The sequence below is a fragment of the Ahaetulla prasina genome, chromosome 4 (assembly GCF_028640845.1).
Source record: "Ahaetulla prasina isolate Xishuangbanna chromosome 4, ASM2864084v1, whole genome shotgun sequence".
Classification (NCBI taxonomy): domain Eukaryota; kingdom Metazoa; phylum Chordata; class Lepidosauria; order Squamata; family Colubridae; genus Ahaetulla; species Ahaetulla prasina.
The window spans coordinates 53716587-53737418 of NC_080542.1; the positions used below are offsets into that span (position 1 = coordinate 53716587).

Consider the following 20832-nt stretch of genomic DNA (forward strand, 5'->3'; position numbering starts at 1 on the left):
TTGAACTCATCTAGGGTGTAAGGTGCTCATTTACCATTTTCTTGCCTATTGTTGATGGTTTGCTGCATGATCCTATTGAGGTCTTGATTGTCACCTGGAATAAGAGGGCAGAAAAGACACACATACAACCTTTCTTTTCTCACAGATCTGATCACTGTCTGTGATTTATAGAAAGATTGAGGGGGATCAAGTGGGTTAAGTGATGCCTGGACTGCTGCTGGAGATTGATGAATATTGTGGGAAGTGTTGATGCTAGCAAACTATTTCCCTTGTGTGGAAGACGGGGTGAAAGGATTTGTACTAATTTATCACACATTGAATAGAATAGAATAGAATAGAATAGAATTTTTTATTGGCCAAGTGTGATTGGACACACAAGGAATTGACGTGTAGATATATTCAAGTTAGGGAGGCATTCAGGTCTTGTCCAGCTTAGTGATAGCAAACATGAATTCTAGTTGAGTAAGATGGTTTGCAACTCACAATTGGCATCTTAGAGGCATTTTAATGTACTTTGTAGGGCAGTTGTCTGGAAAATGTCATTAAGATCAGTTAGAAAAGCATAGTGGACTCTGGAATTTTAAAACTGATGGTTTATGTTAGAAAGTATTGTTTACAAATCCTGTTTTAATTGCATAGTTATTTTTCATGAAGTCATTTCTTCCTTCCTCACAAAATAAATAATATTTCCATAGTGATGGGAAATATTCAAAAAATATCCAGTAGAAAGGATTTAAAGTTTTTATACTTATCTTGTATTCCTGCATCTTGTGCCAGAAGATAACAGAAATATGCTCAGTTAAGAGAACATTACTGTATTTTTCAGCGTATAAGACACACTTTCCCCCACCTAAAAGAGGGTGAAAATTTGGGTGTGTTTTATACATGTATATAGTCCCACCCACCTGCCGGCCCCAACCCTTTGGCCTCCACATGTCCTCTCAAATGGAGCTTTGGGAGGGTGAAAAAGCAAGGCAGAGAGGCCAAAATGGCAACCCAGAACAGCTGCTACCTTGTCAGACTGGTTCCACGCTTCCCCTGCTATATTCACTGGAGCTCCCTGTGATGATCAGCTGCATTTTTGAAGCTGCGTATCTGCCCCAACGAAGCGCATGTGAGTGTAGTGAGTAAGCGCACATGTGCGCTCACAACCAGCGAACCTGTTGCTAAAGTTCACCTCTGGGAACATTTGATTGGGGGTATTTGATCCACCCACCAATCAGTTGCTCGTGCTGAATCAGGCTAATGTGCTGAAGCTGACCAGGCTGTTTGCTAAGGATGCTAGCCAGATGAATAACATTGGATGCTGGTAGATAGAGGCAGATTTTTTTTTCTTATTTTTCTTCCCAAAAACTGTGTGTCATATACTCTGGAGTGTCTTATATTCCACAAAATATGGTATTTGTTGTTTCTTTTGTGGAGCAAACTCATAATGTCTTATTTAACATATAGGCCCAGGATGAGCTGATGAACTCAGGCCTTTACCTTGTACTGCTGCTTCATCTATATGAGCAAAGGTTTGCAGAACTCATGAGATTAAACTACAATCAAGCCTCCAGAGATAGGGTAATAGCCAGAATAATATCTATTTTTTCTTTCTTTTTACATAGGAAGATTAGCACTTCTTTTGTGTTTATCACATCTATTCACAGCAGCCTAGGAATCCCAGGGTCCCCTGTGTCATTACTGGTTTAAATGAATATAGGTAAATAGGAACACATCTCACTTTAAAAAAAAATTGTATAGAACATGCAGCACATTGAATAATTATGCTCCTGTCTTCTTCTTTTTTCAAAACTACAATGCTACAAAACTACAAAACAAGACAGTGTCAAAATCACCCAGCTGGCCTTTATGCCTAAGGGACAACTAGAACATAGTCTACTAGTTTCAAGTCCAGCGTTTTGCTCACAACATTAACCTGGCTCTCGTATTTATTTTACAACTTATGTTCTTTAATATAGTGCAAATTATTTTATCTTTTTGTATAACAGACATATTTACATCTCTTTGTAATATGCAGATGTTTTTAATTAGAAAATTTATCACACATTTGTGAAACACTGCTGCTTTAGAATAGTGCAAATTAATTGTGGATGTAATGAAGCTTCATTCAATATTAATACCTAATGTATCACAAATGTCCAACATACCTTGCATAGACCAACAGTACTCATTCAACAAAGTACTGTTGTATGAATATTTGAAATGAATATTTCAAATACCTCAACAATATCCATTGAGATATTAGAAATTCATACCTCATTTGTGATATCAGCTATTAAATATCCAAGGTTAGAAGACTATGTAGTATCCTCTAGACATGTATTAGGACATAAGCTTTTATTCAGTCACAAAGGAATCACTTTTTTAAAAAATTCCAGTAAACATTGGATAAAATGTTACAGCATCTTAATTTAAATGGTTACAGTACTTAAAATTTTAGTACTATGCTTTCTCCATTTATTTTAGATTGGTACTTTCTTTTAAAAGACTTTTTCCAAGTTATCTCTATAACATTATTAAAACTTTGGAAAATCATGTTTCTGTTTATTATTAATAGAGATGTATATTAATCTTTTTTCTCTTTCTCTAGCTCTCAAGGCAACCTAGAACAGAGGAAAACCAAAGTAGGTTTATATAGGGTTACAGCAAGATGCATACTATTTAATAGTTTCCAAACATCTTATACGTTATTCCTTACAGTGCCTAAAAATTCTTAACTGTTTACTACTTATCTGTGGCATCAATATGATAAATTCTTCTTCTAGCATCAAATCAGATAGCAAAAATAAACCTTGTATCTTATGTGACTTTCAGTTTTTTTCAATCTCTTGAAGCTCTCTATTGAGAGTAGAAAACAATGGAATTCTGAAGCTCTTTCCATTTAGAAGTACAACCAATTATACAGATTGATTTTATGAAGTTCCTAGTCTCTCAGATATTCAATTTTACAAAATACTTTGAAAAATATAGTTCTGAGTGAGCACGACTATTGGTGTGATAAATCAGTTTTAAAAACTGTATAATTAAAAATATGTGTGTATTAATTGTCATAATGCAAAACCAACGATAATAAAAGTTATCATATTCTTATTTCTTTATAATCTAAGTCAGGGCTCCCCAACTCCTGGGACGTGGCTTATTACCAGGCTGTGACATGTTCAGAACTGGGCTGTGGAAGCAGCAGGCAGGCGAGCACGCATATGCAGGTCCATTTGTGCGCACAGTGGATGGGTGATTGTACATGCACTACTCCATTTGTGTGAGCAGCGAGTGCATGTGCATGTCCACTGCTTGTGCAAATGGAGCTGTACACATACTCGCTCCCCACTTGCATGGAACCATCCCCGCTTTCCCCCCACAAAGCCAGAAAGGTTGGAGACCGCTGATCTAAGTCAAGATATAATTTGCATTATTGCTGAAGCAACAAGTGTTGAATGATACACTATTATGGCACTCTTTTTCCGCCACACTATTCAGCACTGATTTTCAGCAATAGAAAGATTGGTTAACAACTAGGTTGACCCACAGAATGTCCTAAAACAGAACTTTGAGACAATAGGTCATAGTTTTTCTAGCAATTTGTTCATCTGTTCCAGAATTAGTCAGATGAATATTGCAGTATGAAAGTTAAAGTCAAGTACAGCAAGTTTAAGGGATCAGCAACAAATGACGTAGATGGAATTGAAGGCAAATATATATTTATATTGAAAGTCCCAATATGGATATTTGGTAGTAATATAATCAATAATAAAACTTATTGCATTAGTTTAATGAGCTAAAGCCTTTATCAGGTGCAAGTCATGATTGGCCACTTTTTATATTGTATAGCGAAATCAAAGAAATGAAATTAAAGCAGTGACAATTTTATGTGATACTTAAATGTATATAAGATAATCAAAGTGATATTTTGTAACAGCAGAAATTATTAACGTGGATATTTTGAGTCCCTTGTAATTAATTAATTGTGGGGTGGCAGAGCTCTGCTTTATTTCTGACTCAGCTTGTGTCTTCCCTGGAAGTTCTGTCTTTGAAGAATGGGAGTTCAAGATTAATGATATTGGAATTGAATGTACTTTAGTGTCAGAATGTTTCATTTTATGTTTTTCTTCTCTTTTGGTTAGCAATTGACCTGCTTTTGCCTACTGTATTTAGGTAACACAAGAACAATGCTGATGCATTATCACATGTATCAACTTTCCTCAGTTTGTTTAGACTTGAATTCTGATGGTCCCCCACCTTGCATAGCTTGGGAAGCCAAGAATCAATAGTTTAATGACTATTTGATGGACTTATAGCTATACAGATTCTTGTAACACAGAACAAATAATCAGTTAAGAGAGGCAGTATGGCATAGCACTTAATACACTAGGGTAGAAACCATGAGACTGTTAGTTCTAGTCCTGCTTTAGGCACAAAGCCAGGTGGGTGACCTTGAGCCAGTCACTTTCTCTCTCAGCCCTAGGAAAGAACCAATGATAAATCACTTCTAGAAAACTTGCCAAGAAAACTGCAGTCCACTGTTTAAGAAATATCTAAGGAGATTTCTCTATACCCTAAACTTCAGAATAACAAAGTTGGAAGGGACTTTGAAGATCTTTTGTCCAACTCCCTGCACAACCAGGAAACTGCATGCCATTCTGGACAAATGGCTGCCCAATCTTTTCAAAAACCTCCAGTGATAAGAGCACCCACTACTTCTGAAGGCAAGTCATTCCACTGGTTAATTGTTCTGTCAGGAAATTTCTCCTAGGTTGGTTCTCTCCTTGATTAGTTTTCATCCATTGCTTCTTGTTTGGCCTTGTGGTGTTTTGATAAATAGATTGACCCCCCCCCTTCTTTGTGGCAGCCTCTCAAATATTGGAACACTGTTATCATATCATCCGGTCCTTTTCACTAGGCAAGACACACCCAATTCCTACAATTGTTCATGTTTTTGTTTTCAGTCCTCTAATCATCTTTGCTCTTCTTTGCATTTCTTCCAGAATCTCAACATCTTTTTTATATTTTGGCGACCAAAATTAGATGCAATATTCCAAGTGTGGTCTTACCACAGCATTATAAGGTGGTACTAACATTTCCCATGATCTTGATTCTATCTCTATTAATGCAGCCTAGGATTGCATTGTTTTTTTGACAGCTGCAGCATACCACTATCTCCTATTCAAAGTGATTGTCCACTGGGAATCCAAGATCCCTCCTACAGTTACTGCTATTGAGCCAGATTCCACCTATTCTACTGTTTCCCCAAAAATAAGACCTAGACTTATATTTTTTGGGGCTCCAAAATAAGCATGGGGATCAGACCCCGCCTTCCCGGCACACACACAAGATGGCAAGCACGTGGGGATCAACAGTATCTGACAGCAGCTGCAGCCAACTGGTCCCTTGGTTGGAGCACTCTGGGACTGCACAGTCTGTGTAGCACAGGTGAGTTGATTCCCTGTCCAAGCAGCAGATGAAGACATAGGCCTGGGGGTGGGAGGCAGGCAGTCTAGATGCACCGCACAGGCAGTGGGAAAGCTGAGTCAGTGGGCCAGGGTGGAAAGCGGCTGTGGGAGGCTCATCTTCATTTGGCAGCATCGGCAGCAGAGACACAAGGCGGAAGGCATGCAATCCTGATGTGCCGTGCTGGCCACAGGCAAGCTGAGAGATGTGATGAGCCTCCCAGAGTCACTTGTCCACTCTGGTCCACCAACTGTTGGCTTTCCTGTGGCTTGTGTGGTGTGCTTCCCCCTGCCTCTGCCTGCTGCTTGGATAGGGAATCAATTCACCTGCACTGTGCAGGCTGTGGCTGCTGCCAGACACCGTTGGCCCATGCAAGCTTACCGCCTATCCTGGCCATGCCCACCCCTTCACTGGGGCTTATTTTTGGGTTAGGGCTTATATTAGGCACACTTAAAAATCAGGCTAGGGCTTATTTTCAGGAAAAAATAATGCAATATACTTAAACCTTTTGTTTTTTTCTTGCCTAAGTGCAAAATCTTGCTTTTCTCACCATTGAATTTCATTTTGTTAGGCAGGATCCAATGTGGAACTCTGTCAAGATCCTCCTGGATATTGACTCTATCTTCTGGGGTGTTTGGCTATTCCTGCTAGCTTGATGTCTGCTACAAATCTAATTCGTTCTTTTGTATTCCCTCATCTAAATAATTTATGAAGATATTGAAGAATACTTGGTCTAAGACAAATCCTTGGGGTTCCCCACTGCTTATTTCTCTCCATATAAATGCTGTTCGATTAAGGAGTACACACTGAGTGCGGTTTGCCAGCCAGTTACAAATCCAAAATCAAATCTGGTGGTGATGCCATCTATCCCACATTTTTCTAACTTCCTAAGAACTAGGTTTTGGTCTGCTTTGTCAAATACTTTACTGAAATCTAAGTAGGAAACCTTCCTTTATGATGGACATAGGACATCAGCTGGCATGATTGGTGCAGATCCCTTTTCCTTTCAGTATCAGTTTCATTACCTTGTGGATATAAACATGACCTTAGACATAGTTGTGCTAGTATATCCCTTAATGAGAAAAGTGTGTTCTAAAATTGTATTCTTAATCTTTGCAAAGATGCTGTTATAATGAAGAGTGAAAGATTCTTGAATTAAGTCTTACTACTCTGAAAACTCCATAAAATGTTTGTTTACTTATTTATTTATCAAATTTAAAGACGGCCCATCTTACTCTGGGCAATGTACAATTAAACTATAACTCTCCAAATAATAAATTGAAGCTGTAGTTCAGAATCTGAAACAACTAGAATGCCTGTTATTCAGCTTTACTGTTATTAGTAATATATAAGCATTATCAATTAGCTATGGAATCTTAAGTTCGTAAAAATGATTATGTACAGTATTCCATAAGGTTTTAGAAAGCCAGAAATCTCTTTATAGAACAATGATAGTTCCCAATTTTCTGTAGTTACTTGCCTTGAAGTAAATTTATTGGCCAGAAATAAGTCATCAGTATGTTTCTGGTAGTAGCTATCCATCAGCAGATGGGCTGGGCTCTGTGTCTCTCCACATTGACATAGCATGTTGTTATCTGCTAAGAACCTCCACCTGAGCCTATTGATTTTACATTTAGGCACTCCAACCCTCAAACTGTTCAGGGTCCTTCAGGTAATATAAGGAAAGTCAGATCCTTCAGTCATATTACGTATCATTAAGCAAATTTGTCATCTCCCATTGGCTTATCTTGCTGGAAGCTAGCTGGGAAAAATACAAATGGTGATCCGAACCTCTGACCCTGGAATGTTGCAACCATCATAAATACATACCAGTTGCCAAGTGCCCAAATTTTGATCCCACGATCATGGAGATGCTTCTAGAGTCATAAGAGCAAGGGCTGGTCATCACTTTTTTCAATGCTGTTGTAACTTTGAATGGTTGTTAAACAAATGGTTCTAAGTAGATCAATCTCTTTATACTTCCTGAATACTTCCTGCATCAAAATGGTGGGAAACTATAGCACCAAGTTTCAGTAATCAAGGGTTCTGGAACTATTAAAAGAGAGTTTGATAACCATGCATATACCTGATATATAAAAGTGGAGTTTTGTCCACACTCCAACATCATATCCATGCCCACAGAAACCAGAGTATTCAACCTTGCTTGCTACTTAGCTGCATCTTAATAAAGGTGTTGCAGTGCTGCTTCTTTCAGACCTTTTCATTTGGCAATACCTATTGCACATTTATCCAGAATACATTCTTCATTGTTCAGAGTTTTTTATTCACTAGTTTCAGCTACTGCTCACTACTTTTGGTGATGACAGGGTACTTCTAAATGAAGGCATATGTTAGGCAATTATCCTGCTTATTTACAGAATTGTATTAGAATTCCTGATGACATGATTTTTCATATGCATCCTTCCTGGGTTTTTCCATTACTGTGGAAAAGTACTTAATTTCTATCTAAGTGATTATGTACATATGGATTCTACTGTGTTAAGGCGGCAATCTTACTATAAAAGTATTAGGAAGAAAATAACATGATTCCCTAGGTTTCAATTCATGCAAGATGTTACATTTTTTTCTAGTTTTTAGAATCATTGCTCTTCCATGACAATATCTATATCATGAATGAAGAGAAATATAGGTGTCCTAAAATAATGTTGCAGGATCCAATCTGCATTGGTCACCGGGACCAGAAGTTTAGTGTTCTGAGCTTCCAGACTCAAGCTGGAGGGAACTTCAGGGAACTTCTATCAGAATGTGTGCTTTGGGTTATTCTATGTGTAGTATTTATGTGGTGCCTGGTTGTGTGTGGTTTTTTATTTCTTGATTGGAATGTTGATGGCCAGCTATTAAATCATTGGCTACTGTTTCCTTGTGCTGCCAAATCCTTGGCTCCTAAGTACTTGATAAGCTGGTGGTAAATCAGTCCTCTTGTTGACTGCCAAGGGGCTTCCATCATTTCCCTGGCTATCTTTGTACCTATTCAGCCAACAATCTTAGTAGTTGATATTCTCCCACAATCTCCCGCCTCCAAGTGATCTTTGCAGTGCATCTTTATAATGCATCATGCATTGCAAAGATCACTTGGAGGTGGGAGATACTTCTAATATAATCTACCAGAATCCCTGCATGGACTGCCCCTGTGATTAAATAGGACAGATGGGAGAAACCATCAGACTGCAAGGACACAACAGCAGTAGACGAGGCAGGAGATGAGGAATTCATTGGTAGCCTCACATTGCAATGAACAAGGATATACTGTATTTTTCAGAATATAAGACGTACCTTTTTCCCACCTAAAAGAAGGTGAAAATTTAGGTGCATCTTTTACACCGAATGTAGCCCCGCCTACCCACTGGCCCCAACCCTTTGGCCTCTGCCTCCCAGCAATTTACCTCCTTGCAACAAGCAGCAAGAAGAAACAGCCCATTTCAGCTTCAGCACAGACTGATTAGGACAAGTTGATTGTCCCTTGGATCAGCCTCCTGACTCTCAGCTGTTTCAGGCTGCAGGGATTGCCACTGCCTATTGCTGCAGGGACCTCTGCTGCTTTCTGCAAGGAGATAAATTGCTGGAAGCAGATTTCTTTTTTCTTGTGCTAATCAAGCTATCTTAAAAATGAAAATGAAAGTAAAGTAGGCTATTTGCTGTTTGCTGCAACAAGGCAAAATTGCTTGGAGGCAGAGGCAGATTTCTTTTTCTAGTTTTCCTCACCAAAAAAGGTAGGTGCGTCTTATAGTCTGGAGCGTTTTATACTCCAAAAAATAAGGTACATTCAATTTCACAGCTATTAAGATTGTTGGCTGAGCAGGTAAAAGGTAGCCAGGGAAATGGCCACTTCTCAGTCAACAGGAGTGCTGATTAACCATCAGTTTATCAGGTACTCAGGAGACCAGGACCTGGCAATACAACAGCTAATGACTTAATAGCTGGCATCAACATCCCAATCAACAAATAAAAAGCCACACACAACTAGGCATCATATAAATACTACGCATAGAAGTCCAAAGCACACATTCTGGTAGAGAGAAGTTCTGTGAGGATCGGCTCCAGCATGAGTCCAAAAGCTCAGAAGAGTAACCTCTGGTTCTGGTGATAAGCCAGACTGAATCCTATAATATCTATAATGATTATTACCTGTAGTAAGTTGGGGCCACATATTTAAAATAAAGTTTTCAGGTATAAATCCATAAATCACTGAAATGTATTGTGCTGTTTTCAGAATTTTAGTATCTATTTTATAGCTAGGAGATAGTCTAGTTCATTAATTTTTGTATGGTCAACATCTGTCATAAACTTATCTTTATAATCTCCTTGAAGATAATAAATAAAATAAACCGTTATCTGGAGAAATGTACTATGTATATGCCAAGAGAAGCATCCTTTATTATATGACATTTCAGAGAAATACCCAATATATTCTGAGATTGAGTGCTTGGAATATTCTCTTGACTTTGACAAATTAATTTGAATCTGTGACATTCATATATGTATAATATATGCCATGTCACAAGTACAGTATATTATTCTAGTTATTATTTTGGGATTCCAGGTTATTTTAGTTTAATTACTAATAATGAAGTGATAAATGCTTATAAATATATAAACACAATTTTATCATTAATTTAAGAAGATTTTGTTAATACTAATGCGTATTATTTTTTAATTAATGGTTAGTTTAAATTTTTCTGATTTGTCATTTTATTCCTTATTTTTTGTATGGTCAATATCACAAGCTACATATTTTCACTAGTTACATTAAGCAATTCTAGCTAATTGAAGCCTTTGCAAATATAAATAAATTCAAATGCAATAGTGATTCTGACACTTATTTTTGGATGGTCCCAGTTTGTTACAGTGGAACTAAATACCTTTACTTGGCCTATTCAGTTCATTTTAATTGACTATGTCATGCTTAGAATTAAGCTACAATTTATTACATTGTTTAAAACTTCACTGCGTTCTTCAACAGCAGTATTCAGTAAGTTTAACATTTTTGCTGTTTTATGAGGCAAAAGAGTCTAAAATGTATTTATTTATTTATTTACTGCAGATCCAACCAATTCTGCCAACAGTGGCTAAGAACTGTCAAGCAGGATCTGAAGAAGTAATTCCCTTTAGAAATCTGACAGCACTCTCCTCTACACCCTTCCACTTTCACCCGTTGATTAACACCAGGCCAAAATGAATATGTGCACCATTCATATTCAGTGTCACCTTTTTAAATTTAAAGCCTTCTAAGGGTCTAGGGTTGTTTGTGTGGTTCGGTTCTTGTCTTAAGTTGTATTACTAACTTTTTTCAATACCATGGGTTATTAACAGCAACTTGCAAAATGATCTCCTACTGACAAGCTAGCAACTGGTAATCAACAATGGCTACAGTTTTGTTTGTGGGTACTTTTTAACTGAAGTTTAACAATCTTCTTGATGCTAGGTATCTGTTTTTCTACCGTTTCTTTAGAAGCCAGTCAGCATAATTTTGCTATGGATCAGAGGCTTCTTGAAGATCCATAATCATCTGTATATTAAAATAAAGTTGTATGCCCCATCTTATAAAACAATCTGTGAGACACAGATGTAAATGAATTGATGTACTGTTGTATGAACATCTTGCCTATGATTTGCATGGCACAAGAACCTAATAAAATACACAATATTTTGTTCTCTTTCCAATCACCAATTTACCCTTTTTGCAGATTAGGTAGTTTGCTTAGTTATATATAACACCACTGTTATACTATCACCCTTTTAGGAAAAGGATGAAAATCCAATAGGTGCTTCTTTTATCTGTCTAATTCTAGTATTTAACAATTTTTGATGTAAATTTTCTTTACCTTGAGATAAATACAGAGTTTTCTTTAAACCTCACCTATTTTATTTTGCTATACATATTTTAGTAATGTTTTCCTTGGTGAGGACTGTTTCATTTCCACATTTAGTACAGCACATGTCATAAGTTGATTTAATGTTATAATAATACCAACAACTGTAGCTCAGATAATTTGCCTCAGTTGGAGCCCTTAGAAAATGTCCATGCGGCCACAAAAAGCTATATTTGAAGAACTTATTATCTTCTAAACTTAGAGACAGCTTTTGAAAAGTTACATTGCCATAAATTAAAAATCGAGGAACGTAATTTATAAAAAACAGGAAGTATTTTTGGAGAGTCCCTATACCCACAGGAGGGAATCCAAGAATACCGATAGCTCTTAAAGTACTTTTGTAGTTCAAACATACCATATTAGTTACAGATACATGAATCCTTGTCAGAGAAACTTCATTTCTTTGTTACACTGTATAAACAGTGAATGCCTTCGGTGATCAAAACTTTTAAAGCTGTGCTGAATAGCAATTTCTTAAATTCTTTTTTAATTCACCTTTGTTTGTATATGATAGTAACTATCAAAACCTTTGCAACTGCATCCCCAGGATGATTTAAATAAACATATCTAAGATTAAGTCAGCATATTTCATCGATATAATCTAAAGCTTCACTGGCATTCTGATTTTCATATTGCTTTAGAGTTGATGCCCTAGTGTTAACTATTCTGACTATTCTCCTAAAGGGAGATCACATGAGTAGTTTGTGAATCAACTTTAGAGACTATTTTTAGTTCTTTATTTCTAGTAAGTCTCCCTTTATCTCATTTCTCTATATACTATATTTGGACTTAATTAGCTACCTGTATAATTCAAAAGGAGCAATGCTGCATAATATTATAGATGTTTGCAATTAAACTGGGATAAATTGTAAAGTTTGGCTAAGGCTAGAATTAAATAGTACTCATTTTTTAAAATTCTTCTGCTTCATACATTACATAACACAAAGGACTATCTATCTCATGATTTTGAGTTCTAACTTGAGTTCCATTGCAGAGAAAAAATTAACAATGCTTATTTAGGTCATATAAAACACAATCTTCCCAATATTAATCAAAGCAAAGATCAGCATTGTAATACATCCTGAGAAAATAAAATAAATCACAAAGGGTAAGAACTGTTTCGATTCTTTGTAACTGTTGAAATCATGGGGGGGGAAACATTTTGCTGAAAATGATGGGAAAGTAAGCTTTATTCAAAATACTTATTTAAAAAAAAGGCTATAGCAATTTATTTTAAAATATGCCAGTTTATTTAGCACCTTTTCACATTATTCAAAACAAATAGGAAATATTTAATCTGAAACATTTTTCCAGTATATTCAAATGCCTCCATTAATGGCAGGACACTTCTCCCCTCCTTTATGGAATTAATCATTTCTAGTTACACTTGATTTACTCTGAAAGCAAATAATAAGCAAGAATATAAGAAACATAATGGCTACAATATAGTCATTATGGAGAGAGAAACTGAGGGAATAGCAGCAGCTTGAATAGCTGGGAGAATGAAGAGGCTGATCTTGAAAAGCTTCCCATCCTTTCAGCTCTGCTATTGCACTTACTCCTTGAACACATGTTAGCTGGCCTGCCTGGCACAAGAGATGCTTTCAAGACAATTCCCCTGTTAAACAAAATTGAACGAGCATGCCAGTGGTTCCTGGGGAAAGAACCTGTGCTTCTTATAAAAAATACCCATTTCAGTGAACACACATGGTCAGTTTCCACAAGATATTTGCACAGAAAACCAGTCCTAAATATTACTGCAAAGTGATTCTACTTCTTCAGTAAAATGGCAAATCTTTTGTGCCCAATGCTATAAATCTTGACCTCTGCTCTAGCATTATTAACATGCAGGAGGACTGCTTGTATGTCTCATCAGTGTGTTTCATCAGTGAGATGAAAAAAACATTGCACATGCTCAAAGGCAACTTGCCCATCTGAAAAATAGACTCTGAAAAATCTAAATGCTCTATCTTGATTTAAATTATCCCCTGAGGAGAAAAATATTGAGCAAGATAGCCAAATAAACATATATAGACACAAATCAAAAAGTTGTCCATGAAACAGGCAGTTATGAAGGGAAAATAAAGGAAAACGGGAAAGTTAGATTTGCTTTTGAAACTTCCCTTACTATTTGTTGGTGTGGAATGTGTTTGGCTGTCTAAATGTCATAAGTATAGCTTTTTTACAAACACTTAATATCCAGCTTAAGTGAAAAATCTGTTATCATATAAAATAAATTCCTTAAGTATCTAAGTTGTAAAAATATTTATCCCCACTTCATTGTCACAGTTACCACTCAGAAATATTTAATTAAAAATGAAAACGTAAAATAGAATGGCTCTCACAGGGTCCCTGTTTTAAATGAGGCTCCTTTTATTCTTTATTTCTGTAAATATAATAATTATTATAATAAAAAGCCACACTTCTAAGCAGGTACAGTATTTTTTCATTGGTTCTTAGCATCTGGTATCCAAACCTTAAGTTGCCCAGCAGCCTATATGCTATTCTTAAATAAAAATAAAGGATTTACTTTTTTCAAATGATTTTAAACCCATGTGGAATGGAACTTCAATTCACAGACCAGCTTTTTGTTCCTAAAACATGGCTGCCCAAAGTAGGGGGATTAATAAAATATTGAGAACAGAATCCAAATGTCATAATACAAACTATGCTCCTGCATGCATACAGAATATCTTCCTGACACACAAAAGTTTGTGTTGTGCTGGTCATTTTGTGATTGTGATGAAATTCAGATTCTGAGCACATCTGGATTCCAAAATCTGGATGATATTTTTCTGCTGTATCAGGTTTTATACAAGGTGCATTATTGTTTCCCATTTGTGTTATTTTACATAGGGCAATTACTCCTTTGGCTGCCTGCATTTATTTTAAGTGCTCAAACATTATTTCATCTGGGGAAATGTAATCCTGCAGTACAACCGTCTCATTCTGATTATTCTTCTCTCAGAGATATAAAGATCTAAACACCACACCTTCTGCATATTCTTAATTACAAGGATTTTTTTAATCAGTGAATAGTAATTACACAATACTCTGGCCATTTTTATGCAGTATTGTATAAAGTATTCTAATTGCCAAAACATTTCAATATCCTTATATTGTTTGCCACCCCAAAGCATTCATTTATTATTTTATTTATTAAATTTATTTGCCACCCATAAATTTAATAAAATAAATATAACTACACTGGCACTTTAAAGTTTGTGAATCCTCTCAATATTTATACATAAATATGACCTAAACCATGATCTGTTCTCCATATGTCCTAAAACTAGATAAAGAGGAACCAATTAAACAGATGAGTCAAAACATTATGCAGAAATATTGAACATTCAAAGGGATTCACCAGCTTTAAGCACTGCTGTAAATATTTCTGATGAAGCTGGCATCCATAAATATGAAAGTTCATTGAGACTGCTTTCAATGGTTTCGGGAAAAGGCTTTCTATGGCAATGGGTTTCAATGATAGCATCATGGCTTAAAAAAGAAAAAGTCCCTGGGCAGCAGTGGAATAGAAGATCTGGCCCAACTAAAAGAATTCAAGGGCCTTTCACATGGCTCTGAGAAGTAATGGAAGGACATATCAGAGAAAGAAACAGACAGGGTAGGAAGAGCAAAATGAAAAGATACAACAAAATACTTGTTTTGCTATTATTATCGGAGAGAAAAAAATGCTTATATACTAAGTCTCTAAAGAGATGTGAAGAAGTTATACAACTACTTAGAGATTATAGGTTCCAAAATGACATTTTCCTTCCAAGAGATGAACCATCATTTCTCTGAGTAGGACAAAAGTAAACTGGGATTTCTTACAAAGCTCCCTTTAGTATATCTCCACATCTCTTTAGTGGGTCACTGCCCTGCCTTCCAACCCTTCTGCTGTTGACTCAGCAGTTCTGTTCTCCTCTCCTAAGAGACTTGGTTTTGAGACTGTTCATGACAGGTGCTTGTGACCCTCCCATCCCTGTTCTCCCACCACCCGCATCCCTACCCCACTCCCACACTTGACAGTTTCACCATTATTCTTGTTGTTCATTCATCTCCATGTCAGATACCAGGATGTTCTTCTCAGCAGATTCAGTAGGACTAGCGTTGGTGCGGCTATAGCGAGCACTCTCAAATGTCCCTTGTTCTGAAATCCACCGGCGCTTATACAGATAGAAGGCCACAGCTGCCAGTGCACAGAGTGCTAGAGAGGACAGTATGACTACAACAATGGTTTTTGTGTTTTCCAGGAAAGCTGCAGTAAAAGGGGAAAAGTTAGGAAAGATCCATTTTTGTAGCTAAACAGTATTCAAAAAAAGAGTGAGCAAAATAACTTTGTATGTAAAACTGACCAATAACAACAACTTGATGAACACTAAGAGATGAATCACTGAAATTGGGAGATTCCAACCCATTCATAAACTGTGTATATTTCATCTAAATACTTCGTTTACTCATAGATTCTCAAACTACTCAAAATAGCCATAATCTGCAATTATATGTAGATGTGCTAAATTCAATTTGTTCAATTATTTCTACTACTTTCTTTCAAAGAATAATAGATAAAATTTAAGGGATTTTCTTTTCAGTAGTAAATGATGCTCTACAAACTTTTTACATATAAGGCATCATGGTGGGACTACAAGCAAAATTACAAACCATATGTGTCTCACCGCTTGGTCCCCCAAAAATCTGGAGAGATACCAAAGCATCCTCTTTGATAAAGTCAATGGACTCTCCAGTCCTATTCAAAATTACCTAACCTTAATTATACTTCTCAAGTCAATGCTTCTTTCACATCTGAGGTAGAGTGGGTAAAAGAAGAGGTAGGAGGCAGGATGAAGAATTAAAGAAGGTCTATTTCTGGTATGCTGTCTGCCTTTGTTTCCTAATATAATTCGAGTAGGGGAAATCATTAAGTTGAACAAATACCTGCCATACAGAATATATTAATTTTTTTATTAGTTTGATTTACCTTCTGTTTTTTATTCAATTTGGGCATTCATATACAAGGCCTTGTGTTTACAGCATAATTAGATCAACTCTCACCCTATTAGTTTCAACAGTGATGTTAAAAGCTGTGTTGGGTTAGGCAACTGAACTGAGTTATAAAGCATACCTGATTCGGAGATGGAGTTTCCGTTCACTGCCATGGAAAATACAAAGAAATAAAGAATGTCAGCTTCCTGTCCCAATATCATTTGACCTACTTCTCCAATGCTGTTCAAGCTATTCCATAATGACTCATATCCTGCTACAGGAGGACCCGAGTTGTGATCAAATATGCCTTGATTTCAAACAATACATCTCCAATTTAGCCACACACTCAACAAGGAGGTAGATCAGTTTTACATCTAGTTGCGCCCTTAATTTTTGTCCTCCATCATAATATTAAACAAACTAGAGTAATACTTTAATTAATCCAATTTAGAAAAATGTGAACATATGTAAACCTTTCTGGATTCCTACAATATAAAAGATTGTGTGCAATCCACTCACTGTCTTTCCTTTATCTAATAAGGGTTTCTCTTTTAACTGTCATTTTGCCTCTTAAAGAATTCCATAAACCTGCAGAATATTGCAGATTCTTTCCAGTTCAGTTGGCCCAATCAAAGACCCAATTCTAACTCAGGGCTACCACAAACCAACCACAGTTTACAGGAAAATAAAGAACAATGCAACCCAAATAATTCCTGTCTAAACCCATCAGCCTACTGGTCGAAATTCTCCCTGACTCCTCAAATTCATCCGCAGGTCTTCATGAAAATATTGCTTTTTCCTCATTAAAAACAGTTGTTCCAATCATAAAATGGTATCTGTTATAATTTGTCCTTGCCCTAAAATAGAGGGATGGGCAAGAACTTCCAGCTCCTGTTTGCATTCTCCAGTACTGTAGTTCAATTTAGGGCCATTAAAAGCGTACTCTGATTTTATCTGAACAAATTTAATTCATTTCCATACCTCGAGTTGTCTTACAGATGACTCCCATGGTTACATTTGAACAAGAGCCCAGACGCCACACACCATTGCTGCTCTGGATCCAATAGCAGCTATTTGGGCTGATCATGCTTGGTCCTGTATCATGTTGTCCCCAGTTAGAATAATTTACAGCCGTGCTGTCATGCCAAACAAGGCTACCCCCTGTGCAGAAGGGAGAAACATGATTAGTGAAAGAGCCATTCTAGAGTAATACATGAGAATCTCCTCAGACCACCAAATGTTGGAAAGCAGCAAAAAGCAGTAGCATAGTCATTAAACCATTTGACTAGGACTGGGGCGGGGGATACAGATTTAAGTCCACCAGCCACACCTAGTCTCTCTTTATCAGCCCAGCCAAATTCACAGGTTTATTTTTGTGGGAGAAAAGGTGAAGAGAGATCTCATGTAAAATACCTTTGAAGAAACAATAGTATATAAAGTTAATAAGTACATTGTCAAAGTATACTTTCAGAGAATGACTCTCCAAGCATAGCATATTTCTGCAAATCAATTTCAAAGTTACCAAAGTTGTCTAACTGCTAAACAGTAATGGAGTCTCTCAATTCTGCTTGATTTACCTTTGGGATTAAAGGACATCCCCAGCCATACTCCTTTGGCTTGGCTTTCATAATCTTGTAGATGTTGCCAAACAAAGATATTCTCCATCTCATCTAGGATGGACAGCACTGTTCCTCCAACTGTGGAGAATAAAAGAGATGCAACAGCCTAAAAAATTACAGAAGAGTTTACACTTCCTTGTGATAGTTTAAGGGCCATAGTTCAGAGGCCCTTAAAATTATACGATTCTGTTGAACATTTTCCTCATATGAAGGATATTCACCAGAATAAATATGCAATATATTTTACAATTATTTTTAATTCTAAAATATATTGCATATTTATACTGGTGAATAAATGCATTTGATTAATTTTATGCAATCTTCCTGTAAGACTGAAGTTTACAAGAAAGAGAACTTCACATACGTGGGTATCTGCTGGGAGTGCCAAAATCTACAAAATGGCAGAATCATAATCAATGCTCTATCCCTTTTATCTGAGTGTTTGACATCACAGCCAATACAAAAGGAAAGGATTTCAGTCAGGATGCCACATTCACCATCTGGCAGATTTTGATTTTTTTTTTTTAAAAAATGTCAAACTTATATGCCACCTACCTCATCAAAGCCAACTCTAAGCATTATACAAACATTCAATAAAAATACCATATAAAATATTAAAAAATAAATAGAGACCATACATTTAAAATGCAGTTAAAATTAAATTGACCAAGGTGAAAAGGAAGGGAGTAACTGAGACTTATTGGAGTCCCAGGCCAGTTGGCACTGGCAGGTCTCCAGGCCCTTTCAGAAGGCTAAAAGAGTGAGTACTAATCTCACCTGAGGGAAACAGCATTCCAGAGAAATGGCCTTTCTCTGGGACCTTGCCAGCCAGAATTCCTTAACTGCAGGGTCCATAGTATTATTCTTCTAACAGCATCAATGGATAGGCAAATCTCATCAGGGTGAAATGATTCCTCAATTTTCACTACCACTCCATCCCACCAAGCAACTGCATATATGCCATTCATTCATTCATTCATTCATTCATTCATTCATTCATTCATTCATTCATTCATTCATTCATTCATTTCCCACTTTATTATTTTTACAAATAATTCAAGGCGGCAGACATACTTTCCTCCTCCTATATTCCCCACAACAACCATCCTGTGAGGTGGATTGAGCTGAGAGAGCGCGACTGGCCCAAAATCATCCAGCTGGCTTTCATGGCTAATACATAATAGTGTGGAGCTTTGGCTTCGAAAAAGATACAATTTCTGCATCAAAGATTCCACACATCATTCATGTATCCGCTTTGCATTAAAACAGGGACAAAATAGGAATAAAAAGATGTCTCTGTTTCTTTTCTATTATTACTTTGTATTTCTCTTAATACCTTATGTTTTTTGCTTGCTTCTTGGCAACAAAAGATAATTTCAGGATGCGGGTGATAAAATTCCAAAAAACCAGTCCCTACTTTATTTCCTTTACATAAAATATACACATAATATCTATTTTGCAGGAATATAGGTGGAAAAATATGATAATTTGTAATGAATTAATGTACTGAAATTTTGTTAAGATTCTCCTACTCTCATGCAGATAAAGGGTTCAAAAAGAATTGTTGGATAAGAGATGGGCGGCAAATAAATTTCCTAAATATAATAAATAAATAAAGCTAAAGTCAGATGTGTGGCTGAGCTTCTATGGAAGATAGTGGTGCTGAATGCCCTGCTTGTACCTTAACTTAGCTATTTTTTTAGCTATTATCAATGGCTTATCCGCACTGAATTCTCTTCTAAAGCAACTGAGAAATACAAACTGTCCAGAAAAGGTGCTTCTCAAGAAGCAAAAAGAGTCAGAACTCGCATGAAAGAGACAAAAACAAATAACCAGCTGAAAAGAAGAAGATGAAGACAAACTGCTGCCTACAGCCATCAATATATCCTATCACCCCAAAGAGATCTTTAACAATATCAAGTGTTCATTACATTAATTTATTTAGGATCTGAAGCTGGAGTGGGAGAAATCCTTTATTTCAGTAAAAGATGATTTAGTAGGTATGTAATGTCTGAAGAAAATTAATAAACAGTTCAAAGTTTTACCAAAGACATAGCTGAGACAAGTACAGGTAGTCCTTGACTTACAACATTTCATTGAGTTCATTTAGTGACCGTTTGAAGTTATAGCCACTGGATTTGGACCTCCAATGCTTTAATTATATACAACACTGCCAACAAGTAATAGCCAAAACAAACAAGACAAGAATCCATTAATTCTGGCAAGATTCACCTTTCTGGCATTTCTTCACAGCTTCCTTCTGACCTAGAATAACTTCCATGTGGAAAGCATAGCAATGGTTTCGGAAAGGAACCCAAGAGGAATCTTCTATTGTTTTAGGACAACTTCCATTGTAGCTCCACTTGTGTGAAGAAAGGGGTCCTGAAGCAGAATACTTGGTTAGAAGAAACTTAGCAAATATTTAGTCATTTGGTTTTAGTCATTAAAAACAAATTAAAAAATGATTTTTTCCCTAACCCCTTCATTAAAATTCAGGGGATGAGAGAAGAGAGTCCTTATTTCAGCATTCCCTCCTTTATCTGTATAGCTGTCATATAGGTAAATTACCTGTGTTCAACTTGCAGATGGCCCCTTGAAGCTTTGTGTTGCAAGTGGCAGTTCGCCATGTTCCGTCTATATCCATGAATGCACACCCCACAATTTGTTGCGGTTCTCCATCTTGCCAGTTTGTGTAGGAGACACTCTCATCTATAAACCATTCATAGTTACGTCTCCCCTAAAAAAAGTCAATATATATAAAGTTTTGCCACACTGGATTAATCAATTTGGCTACAAAATATTTGATGGCATACATTTACCATACACACACACACACACACGCACACACACACACGCACCACAGAGTCACACTGCTAATAGTTCTC

At 36.6% G+C, this 20832-nt stretch overlaps 2 protein-coding genes across 6 annotated transcripts in view; one reads left to right on the top strand and one right to left on the bottom strand.

The window, feature by feature from the left end:
• The window catches only part of MARCHF10 (membrane associated ring-CH-type finger 10), a 171043-nt gene extending 157285 nt beyond the window's left edge, over positions 1 to 13758 (top strand). For 3 of the 4 annotated variants that reach the window (XM_058179553.1, XM_058179552.1, XM_058179555.1), the window contains 3 exons: positions 1453 to 1566; positions 2597 to 2630; positions 10514 to 13758. In XM_058179553.1, coding sequence (XP_058035536.1) covers positions 1453 to 1566; positions 2597 to 2630; positions 10514 to 10542 — 177 coding nt within the window. In that variant the 3' untranslated portion in view covers positions 10543 to 13758. The remainder of the gene's footprint in view (positions 1 to 1452; positions 1567 to 2596; positions 2631 to 10513) is intronic. The other variant, XM_058179554.1, reaches the window with a different exon arrangement.
• The window catches only part of MRC2 (mannose receptor C type 2), a 74709-nt gene continuing 66462 nt past the window's right edge, over positions 12586 to 20832 (bottom strand). The window contains exons 25-30 of one of the 2 annotated variants that reach the window (XM_058179550.1): positions 20516 to 20684; positions 20180 to 20329; positions 17906 to 18025; positions 17310 to 17489; positions 16468 to 16494; positions 12586 to 15603 (exon numbers count right to left, since the gene is read on the bottom strand). In XM_058179550.1, the coding sequence (XP_058035533.1) occupies positions 15383 to 15603; positions 16468 to 16494; positions 17310 to 17489; positions 17906 to 18025; positions 20180 to 20329; positions 20516 to 20684 (867 nt within the window). In that variant the 3' untranslated portion in view covers positions 12586 to 15382. The remainder of the gene's footprint in view (positions 15604 to 16467; positions 16495 to 17309; positions 17490 to 17905; positions 18026 to 20179; positions 20330 to 20515; positions 20685 to 20832) is intronic. The other variant, XM_058179551.1, reaches the window with a different exon arrangement.